This window comes from Chelonia mydas, chromosome 10, assembly GCF_015237465.2.
Source record: "Chelonia mydas isolate rCheMyd1 chromosome 10, rCheMyd1.pri.v2, whole genome shotgun sequence".
Lineage (NCBI taxonomy): Eukaryota > Metazoa > Chordata > Testudines > Cheloniidae > Chelonia > Chelonia mydas.
The window spans coordinates 8,245,154-8,261,770 of record NC_051250.2 but is presented as its reverse complement, the minus strand read 5'-3'; the positions used below and the strand labels follow the sequence as shown (position 1 = coordinate 8,261,770).

At 42.5% G+C, this 16,617-nt stretch overlaps 1 protein-coding gene across 7 annotated transcripts in view; it reads left to right on the top strand.

The window, feature by feature from the left end:
• USP22 (ubiquitin specific peptidase 22) overlaps positions 1–16,617 on the top strand; it is a 192,589-nt gene that overhangs the window by 159,284 nt on the left and 16,688 nt on the right. For all 7 annotated transcript variants that reach the window (XR_006284233.1, XM_037911665.2, XM_043523781.1 and 4 more), the window contains one exon: positions 8,207–8,354. Coding sequence is in view for 6 of the 7 variants with exons in the window: in XM_037911665.2 (XP_037767593.1) it covers positions 8,207–8,354 (148 nt within the window). In the remaining variant the exon portion in view is untranslated. The remainder of the gene's footprint in view (positions 1–8,206; positions 8,355–16,617) is intronic.

Below are 16,617 nucleotides of genomic sequence, written 5' to 3'. Positions count from 1 at the left end.
GAGAGACCTGCCTTCATGGTAAGCAAAAGAAATGCTCATAACTGATCTTTCCTTGGTTAAAAATGTAGTTTATGCCGTTACAAGGTAGGCGCATGTTGCTTCGAAATAATGTCCGTATGCAGAGTGTATTTTAGTATCTGTTTATATTTCATGGCATAAAAGTCCCGGCACACCTAAAATCTACTTACTGCTATTCAGTAGGTTTCAGTTCGCCAAGGATCACTCTCCTGTTTATTGTAGATCAGTCAGTCTTGTGTGGGGAAGTGAAGTCTTCTTCTTTTTTTTTAGTGTTCTACTAGGGGGTGGTTAGTTTCTGAAATAGTGCTTAACGCTTATATACACCAGTTTACAGTTTCAAAGTGCTTTACAAACATTACTTACATATTAAACTTCCTGTATGTGGGTTCATTTCCTATTTACTACTGAGGATGCTGGACTAGAGGTGGGAGGGGAGGAAGGGAAGGGAAGTGTGCTCCTGTAGGTAGCAGCTAGAGGATAATTCACACTAGATGTAGTAAATCAGAATAGCAAGGGCAGGGGATACCACTCTGCATAGGTAAGTATTCCAGGCACTGAGTGGAAATACCAATTTAGGCTATCTGTTTGATTGTAAAAAGCCAAGTATATAGGTACTAATCTCATCTACAGTCATCTCGATGTGCCTTCATCAGATTGATATATAAACGTTATGTCATCCCATTGGCTTGTAATAATTTGGATGGTCTGTTAGCACTACCATCTTTTTAAAAAAGGGTGGGTGGAGAAGGGGGAAATTACTACCATGTCATGAATTTGGGGGTGAGGTTGCAAAAGCTGCCTGGGGAGCTGGGGGATGGTGATTTATTATTTGTGTTGGTGTAGTGTATAGGAGCTCAATTCATGGAGCTGGACCCCATTGTGCTAGGCATTGTACAGACCCAGAACAAAAAAACTGTCCCAGTCCTGAAGAGGATTTAAATGCACAACTTGCATCAATTTCAGTGTGGATTATGCTTCTAAATTCCACAGACAGTTTTGAAAATTTCAGCCTACATTTTCCTCCAATCAAAATCCATACCTATGTTTTCACCGATTCTTGTGTAATTCCTGTTGTGAGACTTATGATACCATGAACAAGTATAGAATTGCAGCTGTTTAAAATACCAGATTGTAGAGACAGGACTGCAGTGATCTGTGTCCATCTTTATATGTCATGTTGAGATATTTAGCTTATTATAAAGTCTAATGTTGGGGAGGGATACTGTAAGTGATATGGGAGAGAGAATTACCACACAACTACCGAGAAGTAAAAATTTTAACACCCAGTCCCTCAGAAGCAAAACTGTGCTGTTGATTACCCAACTCCAGAATATTTCCTCCTGTCTGTGTATAGTAAATATTATATTATTGGCTACATTTGATAAATCTCTCAGCATTTTTATTAGAAGTCTCCTTTTCCCCATGGGAGCATTTTGAATTTCTGCACACGCACATTTCCATCTAATGTCTTATAATTACGCACTAAACTGCTTATCTCCAGTCCCATCACTAATTATACAGAAAGGAGCCCTCTTGTTGCATTTCCAGTGATCAGGAAGGGCTAACCAATAGAGATTCAGTGGTGTGACTCTTATGAAGGAATCTTTTGTAATTTAATTACTAGGGCAACTGCAGTTCAAATTCTATCTCTGGTTTTCAGTGTGATCTGGTTTTTACCTGGCTTTCCCTCAGGGTTAATTGATGTAGTTGTCTCAAGCCATCTTATTAAATGTCAGATAATCAGGGCAAGGGTTAATTTTATCGCTCCTCCACCCCCCTTTCCTGAAGGCATGATCTTATCCAAATGGAATGCCAGGGACTCTAGTGAGAGCATGCAAATAAATTCAGCTTAGAAAACTAAAAAAAAGTGAGATCTGCAATTTGAAAATCAGAGTGAATTTTGCCCATTGTGATCCATAAAGAAATAATGTTGTTCTGCTTTCCAGCTTAGGATCAGTTGCGTAGGTTGTACCAGTGGTTTCTCCATGATGAACGACCACTGCATTTGCATGTTTGGAAGTGACAGGTTCCTTCTGGTTGAAATAGATTGATGGTGAGCAGTGAAGGTGTCAGTTGTTTGTCACTGCTTACATCAGGGGAATAGTTCTTTCCCTATAAATTCACGAGGTGCAGCTTTGCAAGTATTTCAGCATCAAATTTCTGGTGTTTGTTTTTAAAATGTATAATTGTATTTATTAACTTTTTAGCTCATGCAGTTTACCTCTCAGTGAAATAATAATGTAATGAAGCCAGTTGTACTGCATAGCAGGGAGAATAAAAAGGATTTGGGAATGGTCAGTATAGTTGAAACTGGATTTAAAAAAAATCAAGACTGAAAATATATAGAATCTGTTAATTGAGCTAGTTAGCTTAATGGCTTTTCACTTGTATTTACTTTTGGTTTACCAATGAAAATGAGTTCAGTGATGGTCTAGTCCCTAAGGGATATTTATTCACTTTACAGAATGACCCTTACAATATGGCATGATTAGCAGGGTATCTCTCCACCTACTATGAGACTGGAATAGCAGGAACACCTGGGGATATTACAGGTTGTGGCGCATGCACTCACACAAAGTAAAGAACAAAGCCGTCTCTTTTCCTGTCATTACCCACCCCTGTGAGTCTGCAAAAGAATACAGTACAACTAGGTAGGGAGAGTTTAGAAACAGAGATGCACAGGAAAAAGGAGAATGAGAAGATTTATTACTTTAATGTCTAAGATGTTAGGCCTTGTTGAAATGGTTTGCGTAGAAAATAAAAGTAAATAAATTCTGGCCGAAACCTGCACAAAGGGAAGAAAAAGTACCTGAAGGCCTTTATGCTAAACATCACAGACTGAGGCTTTACTAGGCACATACAGTTTTGTCCTCTATTTGAGAGTCTAGGCAATGTTTATATAAAGTCAAGAGTTAAAGAAAAGTAGAAAGAAGAAATTGTGGGAATTAATACCACCTGCTCAGCAAAGAATCTGTGTAGATTTATACAGCAGAAACGCCTCACAATCCTTAAAGTTCCATACACAGTAAAGTTCCATGGAACTCGTGCCCATTCAGTAAACCATAATAAATTATTGCATCTGAAACAGGTATAGAATTTATATCTATGCTTGTGAAATTGGGATCTTCCAAGTTGCATGAAACATTACTGAGTGTTAAGGGACCTAGGATAGATATTTGTATTAGAAGCCAAAACATATTCTTCCCCCATCCTCCACTGTAGACTTCCTGTCTATTTAAGGTTATTAAGTTGAAAAATAATTCATAAGTGAAACTTTTAATTTTTCCAGTTGGAATGGAGTCCAAAACTGGAGTTCAAAACAGGAGTTAGGCCTAAAAGAACTCTTACTTGCAGAAGGAATGTTAATTTGGTATATACGCAAGATTGCTCAAGTACTTTTGTTTATTCCCATAGCTGGAACACCTCCTCCACACATCCATTTTTGATGGGAGAAGAGCATCCCCGCAGTGGTATAGCCTGTGGGGTCTTACCTGTTCTAGCTCTGTCTGATGAGTCGAGGTTGCTATATATTGCTGCTGAGTACTAATTGTGTAAAAACATGTATGATGAAATCTAGAAATCCCATATACATTACTGCTAGAGGTAGCCATGAGCCAGTGTAAAAATACTAGGGCAGGGCATATTTAAACATGGAGACCTCAGCCCGCAAACAGTTGGAAGAAATAGATGTCTCTGCTAAGGATTGTGCACTTCTACCCCTTCAGTTGAGGTCTGTGGAAAGCCCACAATACACATCTCTGAGACCCCCAAAGTGTTCGCCAATAAAACTGGGGAAGACCAGACTTGACATTCTTGATATTTCAAAGCGAATAAATGAGCAGATTTTTGAAGGTTTTTGGAAAAAATGTACAATCTTTTAGGCTGTTTTATACATCACAAAGAGGCAAAAAAGCCATAACCTAGCATTTTTGTTAGTCACCTCCAAAAGTGCAGAAGAAATCAGTGTGTGCTTATAAGCATGCCTTCTACCTGGTATGCTCTGTTAGCTCTTTGTAGTGTCTGAGCTCTAGAACTAAATGCCTGCATATGTTTGTATGCAGCAAAGTCACTTTTCCGTGTTCTGCTTTACAGTAGAGTCTCCTGAAATACTTAGAGCACTAGAGAACCTTATAGTAGTTATAATTAAAAATCGGTAATGACAAAACTTTAGAATACCAACACTTTAAATACTGATTGATGAAAAATTTTTTTAGTAGTTTTCCCTTAGTGAGATTCTTTTAGTCCTTAGATATAAGCACATAAATTATATTCCAATGAGCTCAAGGTTTAGAAGCACAACTATGTTTCTATTTCTCAACATGGAGCGGGACACAGTGGTCTTTGTAGGTTGAAGAACGATTCAGTTAACATGGGGACAACACTTTGTCACTTGCATCAACATTTTTTTTGGTAAGCACACTATAAAATTAGAAAAATATATATTTTATATATTTACCACAGTTGAAGATGCAATTAGTCTGATCCTTCTAGGATCTATATTGGCATTGGTTGATTTGTTTCTGTTTCAAAAAGGTAATGTGCCTACAGAATTGCACTTACATTGGTAGTCTGTAAGCATAGGTGCTGGAACTAGGTGTCCAGGGAGGTGCTGCCGCACTCCCTGGCTTGAAGTAGGGTGACCATGTTTCCCTGTGCTGAATATGGGGCACCTGGTAAAATTACTCATTTTCGGGCATGTTCAACAGCAATCAATCCGAACTATGCAGTACAAACATTCAAATTAACATCAAGTTGACTGAGTCCCTGTTAAAAAGAAATACTGTGTAGTTGGATTCTTTTTATTTACCTTCTTATCTTTAAGGCTTATGGGCTCACACAGGGAAGGGTGACACACATGCACTCCCCTACTTCTCTCACATGGGGGGGTGACCGACCTACCCGACTCTCCCCGCCTGGTGCTCTTTGCCCTCCATTCCTGGCTGGGCCCCCGTGACTGACCCGCCTCTCCTGGTACCTGGCGCTGCATCTTCCTGAGGTAGCACATGGTGGTGAACATGCAGGATCACATGTCCCCCTCCCCAGATTTCTGCCAGGACTCTCACAGAATGTGGCCAGCAGCAGCCTTTTGGCACTGTGTGGGAGGGAAGGGACAGGAGCTGCTTTCAGCTGCAGGGGAGGAGGGGGGTGAGGGGTGGGGAGGGGATGACTTGGCCTGTGTCTTTTCAGAGCTTTTCTCCTATTCCTCCGTCTCCCCCCCCCACGCAGCATGTGGTTGGAAGCAGCTTGTCCCTTCCTGCCCGCACAGTGCCGAAAGGCAGCTAACACCTCCAGGCTGTTGTTGGCCACCTACGTTACCCAGCCGCCTCCAGCTCAAGTGTGGGCAGGAAGGGGTTAAGCCCTAAGGTTGTGTTGTGCACCAGGGCCCAGGGAACCTGACTGCAGGGGCTTCAGCGAACTCCACCAGAGAGGTGGCTCAGCAGGGGAGGGTGCCTAGGGGACGGAGCAGCCCTGCGCTCCCTGGAGGCAGGACCCATGGGGTGGTGGGTGAAGAGGGTGCTAAGCCCCTGCCCCAGAGGCTGCTGTGGAGCCTGCAGGTTCGGGACAGGAACAGTCTGAAAATCACTCACCGACCACCACTCCAGAGCTTAGCTGGGGGGCGGAGTGTTCCCCGTGCCAGGGCTGTGTGGGGTTTAGGCACAGGCGCCCAGGCCGGAGCGTTTTCCCGGGGCACCAGCACAGCCATAGGAGAAGGTGAGCCAGGCTGTTGGTGAGCTGAGTGCTCCAACCAGGGGCTGGTTCTCTGCACAGCGCTGGGAGCGGGACATGCCCCGCCGGGTGGACTGTGGAGGAGCAGCAGGACTTGGGGGGTGAAGGGGCAAAGCAGGGAGAGGAAAGCGGGAGGGGGAGCACGTAAAGGGCCGATGGGTGGGTAGCAGAGGCGACACATAACTGGCCACCGTCTGGCACCTGGCCGCATTCACCAGCCACCGCAGCATGCAGCCAGTGCCAGCCGGAAACAGGATGGGGGGCGGGGCCCTGCTGGCCGAGAACTAGCAGGCAGCAGGGGCTGCACTGATTGACCAGCAGGGGGAGCGCCCAGCCCCACACGCTGTATCTTTGCCCCGCCACCAGCCTTGCACACCCACCCCCATTGTCAGCCACTGGAGCCCCCCCCCACTCACTGCTAGTGGGTGGGCGGCTGGTGAGCAGGGATCTTGCCAGCAACAGGACCCGCTAGTAATGGTAGAGGAGGACAACAGAAAATTTGGGACAATTTTCCCATTTTTAAGGAAAAGTCGGGACACCTGTAGGAGGGCTTAAAAATGGGACATCTGGTCACCCTGGCTTGAAGTGGTTTCCATTATATACAGGATTTACAGTTTGGTTCAATAGCTTTCAGCACCCCCACTATACAAATTGTTCCAGCATCCTTGTCTGTAAGTAGTAAAAATTTGCTAAGTAAAAAGGCATAGGGACTGTTACTAAATATGATATGAGTGAAGCTTTTGTACTGTATATTTAACAGTACTATGATTGGGTGTGTTTCCAGTTTCCATATGGTAATAGCCAATAATTTGATGGTTTCTTTTAGATTCCTTTCATCCTAATGAAGCACTAAAGAATGTAAAATCTGCTGGCAGGTCTAGTGTCTGCAGTGGAGTAATTATGGAGAGTGCTCTTGGTTAAAATGACCAGAGAGCTCTGAGACTAATTGCAAGGAGTGACAGAACAGAGACGTTTTATTGCTGCAGTTTCCTGAATAATCTTGAGCAGTAGCTGCATCAGCAGATTTCAATTACCGCTCCAGTCTCCTGGTGTCATTCTTGTTGGCATCAGAGTTACCTATTGATCCTTTTATTTATAGAAGGGTTTTTTGCATTGTTGGGCTGCAGCAGTATAGTTTCTTGTTGAGAAAATAGGGGCTTATAGAAGAAGAGAACTTTATTTGCAGAGAAATTTGACAAAAGACTACAGAGCTTTATACAGAAATGAGGATTAGTGAAAAAATAATTGTGACTACTTTTCACCTACAGCTAACCCCAAAAGAGACTGTACAATTCCTCTAGCCAGCTTTGCAGCAGAGTTTTTGCCATTTTACTGGTGTGAAAAAGCTCACAGGAAAAGCGCAAAGAGAAACCCAGAAATAATGATTAAAAAAAACTTTTCTAGTGAAGTAACCCACATTGCTACTTTTTTTTTTCAATCCGCTGCATATTCTTTTCTATGTGATGGAAGAGTTTTATTGGAAAATATACCTCAAACATAAACAGTAGTGTCACTTATGAGGTCTTGTCAACAGTTAGCATGGCCTAGCAGGGCACCCTTGCTGGAGAACGTTTCTTCAAAGGGCAGGGGAGGTCGAATGATACATTTTTCACTTGTTTGAAATGAAATGTCACTTCAGTTAGTAAATTTGGAATTGAACTTTAATATTTACAGGAGGAACTCTTGACACAGAGATTGTCTACATGGGGAAATTTACCAGCACAACTATGCCGCTATAATTAGCAGTATAGTTATACCGGTGTAACTTCCCATGTGGACGCTGTTACTCAGGAATAAAAATGCCCTTTTCTGGTTTAGCTTATGTTGCTTTGACATACTGGTATGTATATCCCAGTAAATTTCCCCATATGTACAAACCTTTAGTGTGTAGGGGCCACTACTCACCAGCAATTACCATATATTGGTGTCTAGGGGTAGTTCATAGTAAACATTGATATTTTTTTTTTCCCAGTGGCCTCTACTGTTGTTGTTTTTCCTAATTCTATATAAGTGTATAATGTACAAATATGCTTGTTGACTCCTTAAATGTGTGGGTATGTCTTCAATCTAGAACAAATACATTTTTAGAGATTCCAGCATGCTGTCCAGAGTAAGCAGATTTGAGTACTGCTCATTTCTGTCCTCAATATGACATTACTCATAATGCAGGCTGATCACCACAAAACCAGGAAGCTGCAAGAATGAAAACTATAAAAGGTGCCTATAACTTAATTAAATGTGTCCAGTGTGTTCTGTTCCCAAACCACTCACTTGGAGGATCTGTTTAAAAAAAAAAAAACCAAAAAACAAACAAACCTGAACGTCTCAGTGTAAGACTGTCAAAACTAAAGCTTCATTCAACTTCAGTTCTCTAATTCCAGTCACTAACTTCTTTTATGGCTGAATGCACAGAGACCGTGTATCACGTTAACCATCATGTCCTTTTCTTTGCTTTGAGCAGTTTTACTCTGGGCACCGATCTCCTCACATTCCATATAGGTTATTGCACCTGGTATGGACGCACGCACGGCATTTAGCAGGGTACGAGCAACAGGATGCACACGAGTTCCTCATTGCTGCATTAGATGTGCTACACAGACACTGCAAAGGTAAGGCTTGTACTGGCACGTCCATGAGCAAGGAATAGTGAATCAAAAAAAGTTAGAGATCTCTTCTTAAGTGGGGTAAATGGGCTTCCAACACAGTATTCTCCCTATTTAGCAAGTTCCTTTTTAAATGTGTTTTTGCCTTTCTCTCATACATCTATCAAACTTCCTCCTGCCAAAATACCCACATTTAGAGAGAGAGAGTACATATTGGTTTGAGTCATGAGCTTGCCCTTTTCTTATTGGTTATGTGAGTCAGTATCTTGTAATTTAAATTGCCATCCAAATTCTATTTATATTTGAGGTATTTTAAATTCTTATTCAATGCATCAATAAGGTACTGACTAAACACACAAAAGGAGGCAAAGTAAGTGTCCAAGACTGTTTTGCTTAAATATTACAGTACTGTATTTGTGATACACAACATCTTAACAGCACTATGAATGAAAGACCAAATGGAACCCTTACCTCAAAATCCATTCAGTTTTGAGACCTTGTCTCTCAGCCTTAATAATATTATTATAAAGTAGCCAATTCTATTTACAGTAGAAGTGTTCATTAGCACATTTTTAAAGATGAACTAACAAGATTTTAAGAAAGGTTTAAGATACAGAATCTATGAATTGAAGAGAATATACTGTATATGTAACCTTGTTTGTCTGACCCACAGTTAGCTGAACTAGTTATTTGATGTGCATAAAGGGAATTGATACTTCATAAGTCTATATTTATTATCTTGTCACTCATTTTATTTAGATACATGAGGTGGTGTTGTACTTAAAAGAATCTGCTGCTTTAAATGTTAGATGCTGTTATTTTTGAAGTTGTAGAGCACTGTAGGCGTACACAGTACTTTTACAAAACACCTAAAAATGAGTTTTGAGGTTTACAAGAGGAGGACTATCAGAGGGAAGAACACCAGTGCTTCCCTGAAATGTCTTGATGTCTGGCTTTTATCTTTGAAATACCCTTGTATGTTATGGAATGCAAGTTTGAATATACTGGGTAATTACAGTGAATGTATTTGTTCAGATTAATAATAGACAAGATACCTTCCCAAAGAGAGGGGGTGGGTGTCTGTGTATGTAAGTAATAGATTCTATCTGGACTTCGGCCTCTTGTTTTCTGCTGATCCTGAAGAAGCAGTCTGTAAACTTGAACATTTTTCTTTTCTTTTGAACTTTTTAAAGGCTCTGAATCATTGATCTTACAAATCTTGACACTTCTTCATCTGTTAGCTATGAGCCCCTTCATATTTCTTGGGTTTTTATTGATAAGTCTAAGTGAGAATAGTAACTTTCTCCCTGAAACTGTAATGAGGGAGCTTGCAGCTGCCATACTCTTTTGAAGTTTAATATTAAGTATCTGAAAATATTTTGTCAATGGAGAGTCAAGTAGTAGCTCTAGGTAACATACCTATGTGATAAACCTTACAGAACTAACTCTAGAATGAGCCTTCCCCAAGATTCCAGTGCCACTGCTAAACCCTCAAGGGTGTTATACGCCACAGGCCTAGGAGAAAGTTTTCCCTTTCCAACCAAGCAGTGAAATATAGTGGCTGCATAGCTCTGTTAAAATGCTCAGTGGTAACAGAGAACATTCAAATTGTCATTAGGCTTCAGAGCTAATACTTCATTCAGATGCTTTTTCAAGCTGTCAGTAAGGTTCCAGCTATACTATATATTTTACCATGTTGTCCAATGCTAGCTTTAGGTCAGTGCTCTGCAACAGTTACACCAAGGTTTGGTTACATCCTTGCAGGTAGATCAAACTGTATTATAATACTGTAAATGGTGAAGTGTAGATGCCAGAACCATGACCTCTGTGCATTCAGAAGGTTTTTTAAAGCTCAATTTCTGAAGAAATGGAGGCAGCCTTAGGGCATGGTGTAGGTTTGCATACTGCGTCATTGCAAGGTAACGGTACAATCAGATAGTTGTTGAACTGTTTGAGTCCTGCACAAACCAGGAGGCTAGTATGGACACACGTTAAACTGTTTCAGGAGGAAATGGGTGGTTTAGCTATATAATGTGAAAAACCTTCCTGGTTACATATATTTATGTACTCATAAGATACTGCTGCTAGTGAGATTATGCATACTGTTGCTGCACTAATCAGATATTCCTCCTGTGCCAGTAGTGTACATTCAGATTAGATAGACAGAGCTTTTGAGGCTTGCAGTCCCATAGCAATCTACATCTGATATCACAAACAACACTTCCTTGTTCAAGAGCCCCTGCTGCTGGGCGTCGCTCTGTCACTACTGACCATCAATTTGGAATCCCCCAAATTTTATGGTGCCTTTATGCTGAAAACTGCATAATTGCCCAACTACTATAATGAGGGGTAGTGGAGCTATTTGGTGTAGATTAATCTTTTCTCTCTTCCCCATACTCTCTCCCCAGCTTCTTAAAGCACCGTCGGTTTCACCCTGAGAACAGAGGGAGGTTTGGAGTATCTTATGTGCACAATCCATTTTGAGCTTGAATAGTAAAACATAGGCCACCAATATTTAGTGGAAGTAAAAATTAAACTTTACAGCTCTGTTTCAAACCCAGTACACACCTAAGCAGCTAAAGGTCCATATCTAGGCCAGCCTGATGGTCTTCAGGAGAATAATCTGTTGGCTGGTGTGGATTTGTTTGGGCCCCAAGCTGGAGAGAGCGGCACTGATTTTGAGTTACTCCTTTTCTCTATGTCAAGTGGAAAGGGGAATCATGGAAGTGTGTAGTTAAGGTGGCTAAAAGCCATGTATTCTCAGGCCATGCAGGAGCCTGCCTGACCCCTGACATAAGTCGGAAAAGCTCTGAAGCTGAAACACAGAATAATCCTACACCAGTTCACTCCAGCCATGCTCCTGATTCACCCCCCATGCCAGGGAGCAGGGCTGGTAGAGAGCCTTTATGCCAACTCTACACTGGCCAGGAAGGGCCTCTAAGCAGGGGTATTCTCAGGGCTCTGTTTTTTTCCCCACTTTAAACCCCCCTTGCTGCTACTAGAATAGCATAAAAGTATCTTAGAGTAACTGAGAATCAGGCCCACTTGTTTAGCACTTGTGCCTTGTACACCATTCCTTTCCAACGGGTCAATCCAAAAAGCAGCGTTGACGTGTTGGAAAGGGAGCTAGATTGAGCTCTCGCCAGCCAAAAGGATGGATTAGCAAAAGAGAGAGAGCCTCTGGGAAGACAAAACTGGTGAATTGTGGATTACTACTCTTCCCTTCCTCTTCTCCCAAATGCATACTGCTCTGTCCTTGAAAACAGGTAATCCAATAGCTTCATGGTGGCACCCAACCCTTACCTAACGTTTGAATGGTGCATTGCTGTCTTCTGCCTCTGGTTTTAAAAAACCCTTATTTGGGCTCTTAAGCATTTTCAGCCAGATCATGCAGGTTGTTAAATGGCAACGTGCTTTGTATCTGCATCACTAGCCAGGGTAATTTTAATGGTTACGTTATTATGGTGGCGACGTATCTGGGCACTTGCAGATGCTGTAGCTGAGGGCCACTTCCACCACCTTGTTGACTGTTGAGATTCAGGCGTTGTTCTTTATTGGATCTTATCTCAACAAGACAAAGTGGATTTAAAGCTCAAACTTCCTTGGGCAGGCAGTGAGATCTTGCTCTGTTTTCCCATCTTGCACTTTATTTGCTTGAGGAATAAACTGGACATTAGACAGTCCATTGTCATATATCTTAAGACCATAAATTTCAGACTTGGACCTCTAAATAACCATGTATGACAAATTAATCTGCAGACTTTGAAGTCTTGACGTGAAGTGAAGAAGGTACAGAAAAAGTGTAGAACAGTTACCTGGATCTTTATTGCATATGTTTTTATACAGTTATGCAGTAGGCCAGATGTAAAGGCATTGTTTACAACTTGTCATCCCAGTATTTGATGTGGGATTCTCTGGGATTTGCAAATCTCTAACTTGTATTAGAGAAAAGTAAAACTGTATAATGCTGCCCTGCCTGAAAATTGTAAAATTAGCTTTTAGGTGACATCAGTCTAACCTTAATGACTCTTTCTTTGAAAGAAATCCACCTAAGAGCTCCCATCCTACAAGCTCCCCTGAAAAATGGAGCTGATGACATCTGAACATTTTTTGTTTCCACCTAGTATGTATTCCAGAAATGGTATAGCAGAATTTAGGATAATTTGTACCTATTTAAGCGGCAAAGAGTCCTGTGGCACCTTATAGACTAACTGACTTGCATCCTACGAAGTGGGTATTTACCCATGAAAGCTTATGCTCCAATACGTCTGTTAGTCTGTAAGGTGCCAGAGGACTCTTCGCCGCTTTTACAGGTCCAGACTAACATGGCTACCGCTCTGATAGTTGTACCTATTTAGTTTCTCTTTCTTCTTCAGGGCTTGGCTGCACTTGAAAGTTCATTCAGATTAAGGTAGGGTGTGAATTTCAAGCACAGTAGTTAGTCTGGAATAACTCCGTGTGTGGATTTGCTAGTCCCAGGATCAGAGAGTCCCCTCGTGGAGTTATACTGGAACAGTAGAACAGTTATGCTGGAATAGCTCCGTATGTAGACCAGCCCTTATGTGCAAGACCACAGTTTAAAGATGAAAACCCCCACAGACTGACTGACTTTTCTTGTTCCAAAGACATCCCCAACCAAGCAGCAAAGAGTAGCACAGGCACAAATTGGTAGCAGCAGATGCATGCCTGAGTCACCAAAAAGAGCTGTAGGATGGCATATAACAAGATGAGCAGATTGAGCTATGAACAGAAGCTGGTAATCCATTACAGTAATTGCATTTTCAAAATGCGGTAGAATACTGCATACAAAAATTAAATTCAAATAACATTACTGTTTAGACGCTAGCTTTTACAGCCCAGTAATTTTAAAGGGTCATTGTCAAAATTGACAGGTCTGATGTTGAGCCTAACGTTATACATATTTTCTCCTGATTCTGAAGAACCTGACAGCACCTACCCCTAACAAGGTTTGCCACATAGCTGAGAAGTTTGGATTCCATCTAAATGACATATAGCAAATCCAGAATTCTGGGTTTGGGAATCAAGGGTGTGCATATTGCACTGTACTGTCACACATTCTGCCAGACTGCCCAGTTCTTGTGAGCAGGTAAGGGAGAGAAATCTGCAAAACTTCTAGTCTTCTAAGTTTCTTGTAAATTTCAGTATGTACTGCCTGCTTGTGAGAATGGAACTTTTCAACAGAGGTATGGAACAAGTATGTGTTCATAGCACATGTCCCCAAAGTTAAGCTGGTGGAATTAGTTTCTGATGTGTCCCTTTTTTAGTTAAAAATAAAAAACTAAGGTTGTGAAACAAAGCATCGTGATACTTTTTAAAGAAGTGCCAGACTCTGGAGAAATGAACATGCAAATGCTTCTATAATGTTTGCTGTTGATTATTTAATGGCCTTTCTATAAACGTATCTAGTATGCATATGAAGGAACATCTAATATACTTAAAGGAACTACTACTTGTGAACTGTAGCCACTCTTTCAGTTTTCCAAATTAAAGAAATGATTACACTAGTAGAGTGATTATAGAATGTTTACATTTAATCTAAATCCAAGCTGTTTAACATGCTGGGGCGGGGGGACTCCTTTATGATTTAATCAGAGCAATTTGTATATGCAAATATTCAAGCGATTGTGGGGTTTTGGTTTTTTTTAAATAAAAAAAACCTCTTACCTACTTTGACTGATTTCTTTTATAAGAAATTACTTTTGTACCTGGTGTGATTTGTTATGACTATTGTATAAGCCTGTGAAAGTAGAATTTACCGTATGATATGATAAATATGCTGAATACAACCTTAACTACAACAGCACAATCAGTTGCAGCTGCTAGAATTCAGATGCATAGTATGCTTCCTCTCCCTGCTTCTTCTCAGTTCCTTTATATTTTTATTTTTATATATATATGTATATAATATAATATTGACAAGTGCGAGGAGGTGGCAGTATTATGTTTTTTCCTTCTTTCCAACCAGATGTCATGGGAAATGATGTGAGTGGTCATGCCCTTCTGTTTCGCTGTGAACAAGCTTGCAGGATATTCTTTTGAGACCCCCTCATCACAGAGCCTAATTGACTTGTGTAATTGAAAAGGGACTATTCTTATTCTCCTGTGGGCAGAAATGGCTGTCTATTAAAGTATGCAGCAGGGACATTACCTGAAGGCCAATGAAAATCTGTAGAGCCTGTTTCTCTGCTTCTGCCCACTCCAAAACAAGAAAAAGGGGGGAAATCAAATTTCAGATGGTTGGATTATAGTGATGTAACTATCTCTACAGTGTCTTTAAAGGGAATTGAAATGCAGATTTAAAAACTAAGATAAAATATCTTAAATCATTATTAAAATCCATGTGTAGTGTTGTTACAAATTACAAATAGTCTTTTATAAAGGTGAACAGCAAGGTTTTATATTCTTTAAGAATTCATTAGGTTGACTTGAACTTTGAGCATAACTTAAACCTTTTAAAAATCCTGAAGGTTCTAGGTTCAGGAGGATGTTAACTGAAATCTGTATTTTGGAAATCCACATGTTGAAACTCTAATCATAAAATACATAGATTAATAGATATTTAGGTCAGAAGGGACCATTATGATCATCTAGTCTGACCTCCTGCACAACGCAGGCCACAGAATTTCACCCACCACTCCTACAAAAAACCTCACACCTATATCTGTGCTATTGAAGTCCTCAAATCGTAGTTTAAAGACTTCAAGGAGCAGAGAATCCTCCAGCAAGTGACCCATGCCCCATGCTACAGAGGAAGGCGAAAAACATCCAGGGCCTCTTCCAATCTGCCCTGGAGGAAAATTCCTTCCCGACCCCAAATATGGCGATCATCTAAACCCTGAGCATATGGGCAAGATTCATCAGCCAGATACTACAGAAAATTCTTTCCTGGGTAACTCAGATCCCACCCCATCTAATATCCCATCACAGGCCATTGGGCCTATTTACCATGAATATTTAATTACCAAAACCATGTTATCCCATTAGACCATCTCCTCCATAAACTTATCAAGTTTAAATTCCCATGGTAGGGGCTGAAGCCACTTTCAGCTGAGAGCACTTTATTGTAAAACTAGACTGTAAATCTACTTGCAATGTATATATTCTAATTTTTTTTTAAAAAAATGTTATTTACTTAAGCCATTTGTTTCTCTTTCTTGCAAACAATTCCTGAGTATGTTTTAGTGACCAGAAGTACCTGTAAGCAGTGGTGAGCTGGAGCCGGTTCACACGAACCGGTTGTTAAATTTTGAAGCAGTTTTAGATCTGGTTGTTAACCCACTTCCCTGCAGTGGGCGCTGAGGCTTTGATGGGCTCCGGCCGAGAAGTGATGTAATTCCTCCTCCGGCCGCCGGGGGCGCTGCACTGTGGGAGCCACGTGGGCTGCTGCCTGGCCCTGACACGAGCCCTGGTGCTGCTGCTGCTCCCCTGGCCCTGGGTCCCCGGCTGCTCTGCTGGGCCTGGGCTGCTTCCAGCTGCTCGGGCTGCTCCAAGCCACTCTCCCCGTAGGCACCCACCACCCTGCGCGCAGCCATCCCCTGCCTCCGCCACCCCCACAGCCAGCCTCTGCCTCCAGCCAGCCCCTGCCCTGCCTCCAGCCACCCCTGCACCCCCTGCCCGCAGCCAGCCGCTACCACACACACCCCCTGCCCTGCCCTGCCCGCACCAGCCCCTGCCTCCAGCCACCCCCTGCGTGCAGCCAGCCCCTGCCGCACGCACCCTCTGCCCTGTCTCCAGCCAGCCCCTGCCACAAGCACACACCCCCTGCCCTGTCTCCAGCCAGCCCCTGCCGCACCCCCCTGCCCGAAGCTAGCCAGCCCCACACCCCCCGTCTCCAGCTGACCCCTGCCACACCCCCCTGCAGCCCTGCCCTGCCTCCAGCCAGCCCCACACCCCCTTGCCTCCAGCCAACCCTCACCCTCCTATCTCCAGCCAGTTCTGCACCCCCCTGCCCTGCCCACAGCCAGCCCTGCACCCCCGTCTTCAGCTGGCCGCACGTCCACTGGTGCCCTGCAGTTCCCAGGGCAGTAACCCTGCACACCTGCTTCAATAAGGGGGGCAGGGAGCAGCTGGGACTCACACATGTGCACAACCAGACAGCAAGTGTGAAAAATCAGGACAGGGGGTGGGGGGTAATAGGAGCCTATATAAGAAAAAGGCCCCAAAATTGGGACTGTACCTATAAAATCGGGACATCTGGTCACCCTAGCACACCCCCAGGGAGTGGCGGGGACCCACATCTGTGAAACGG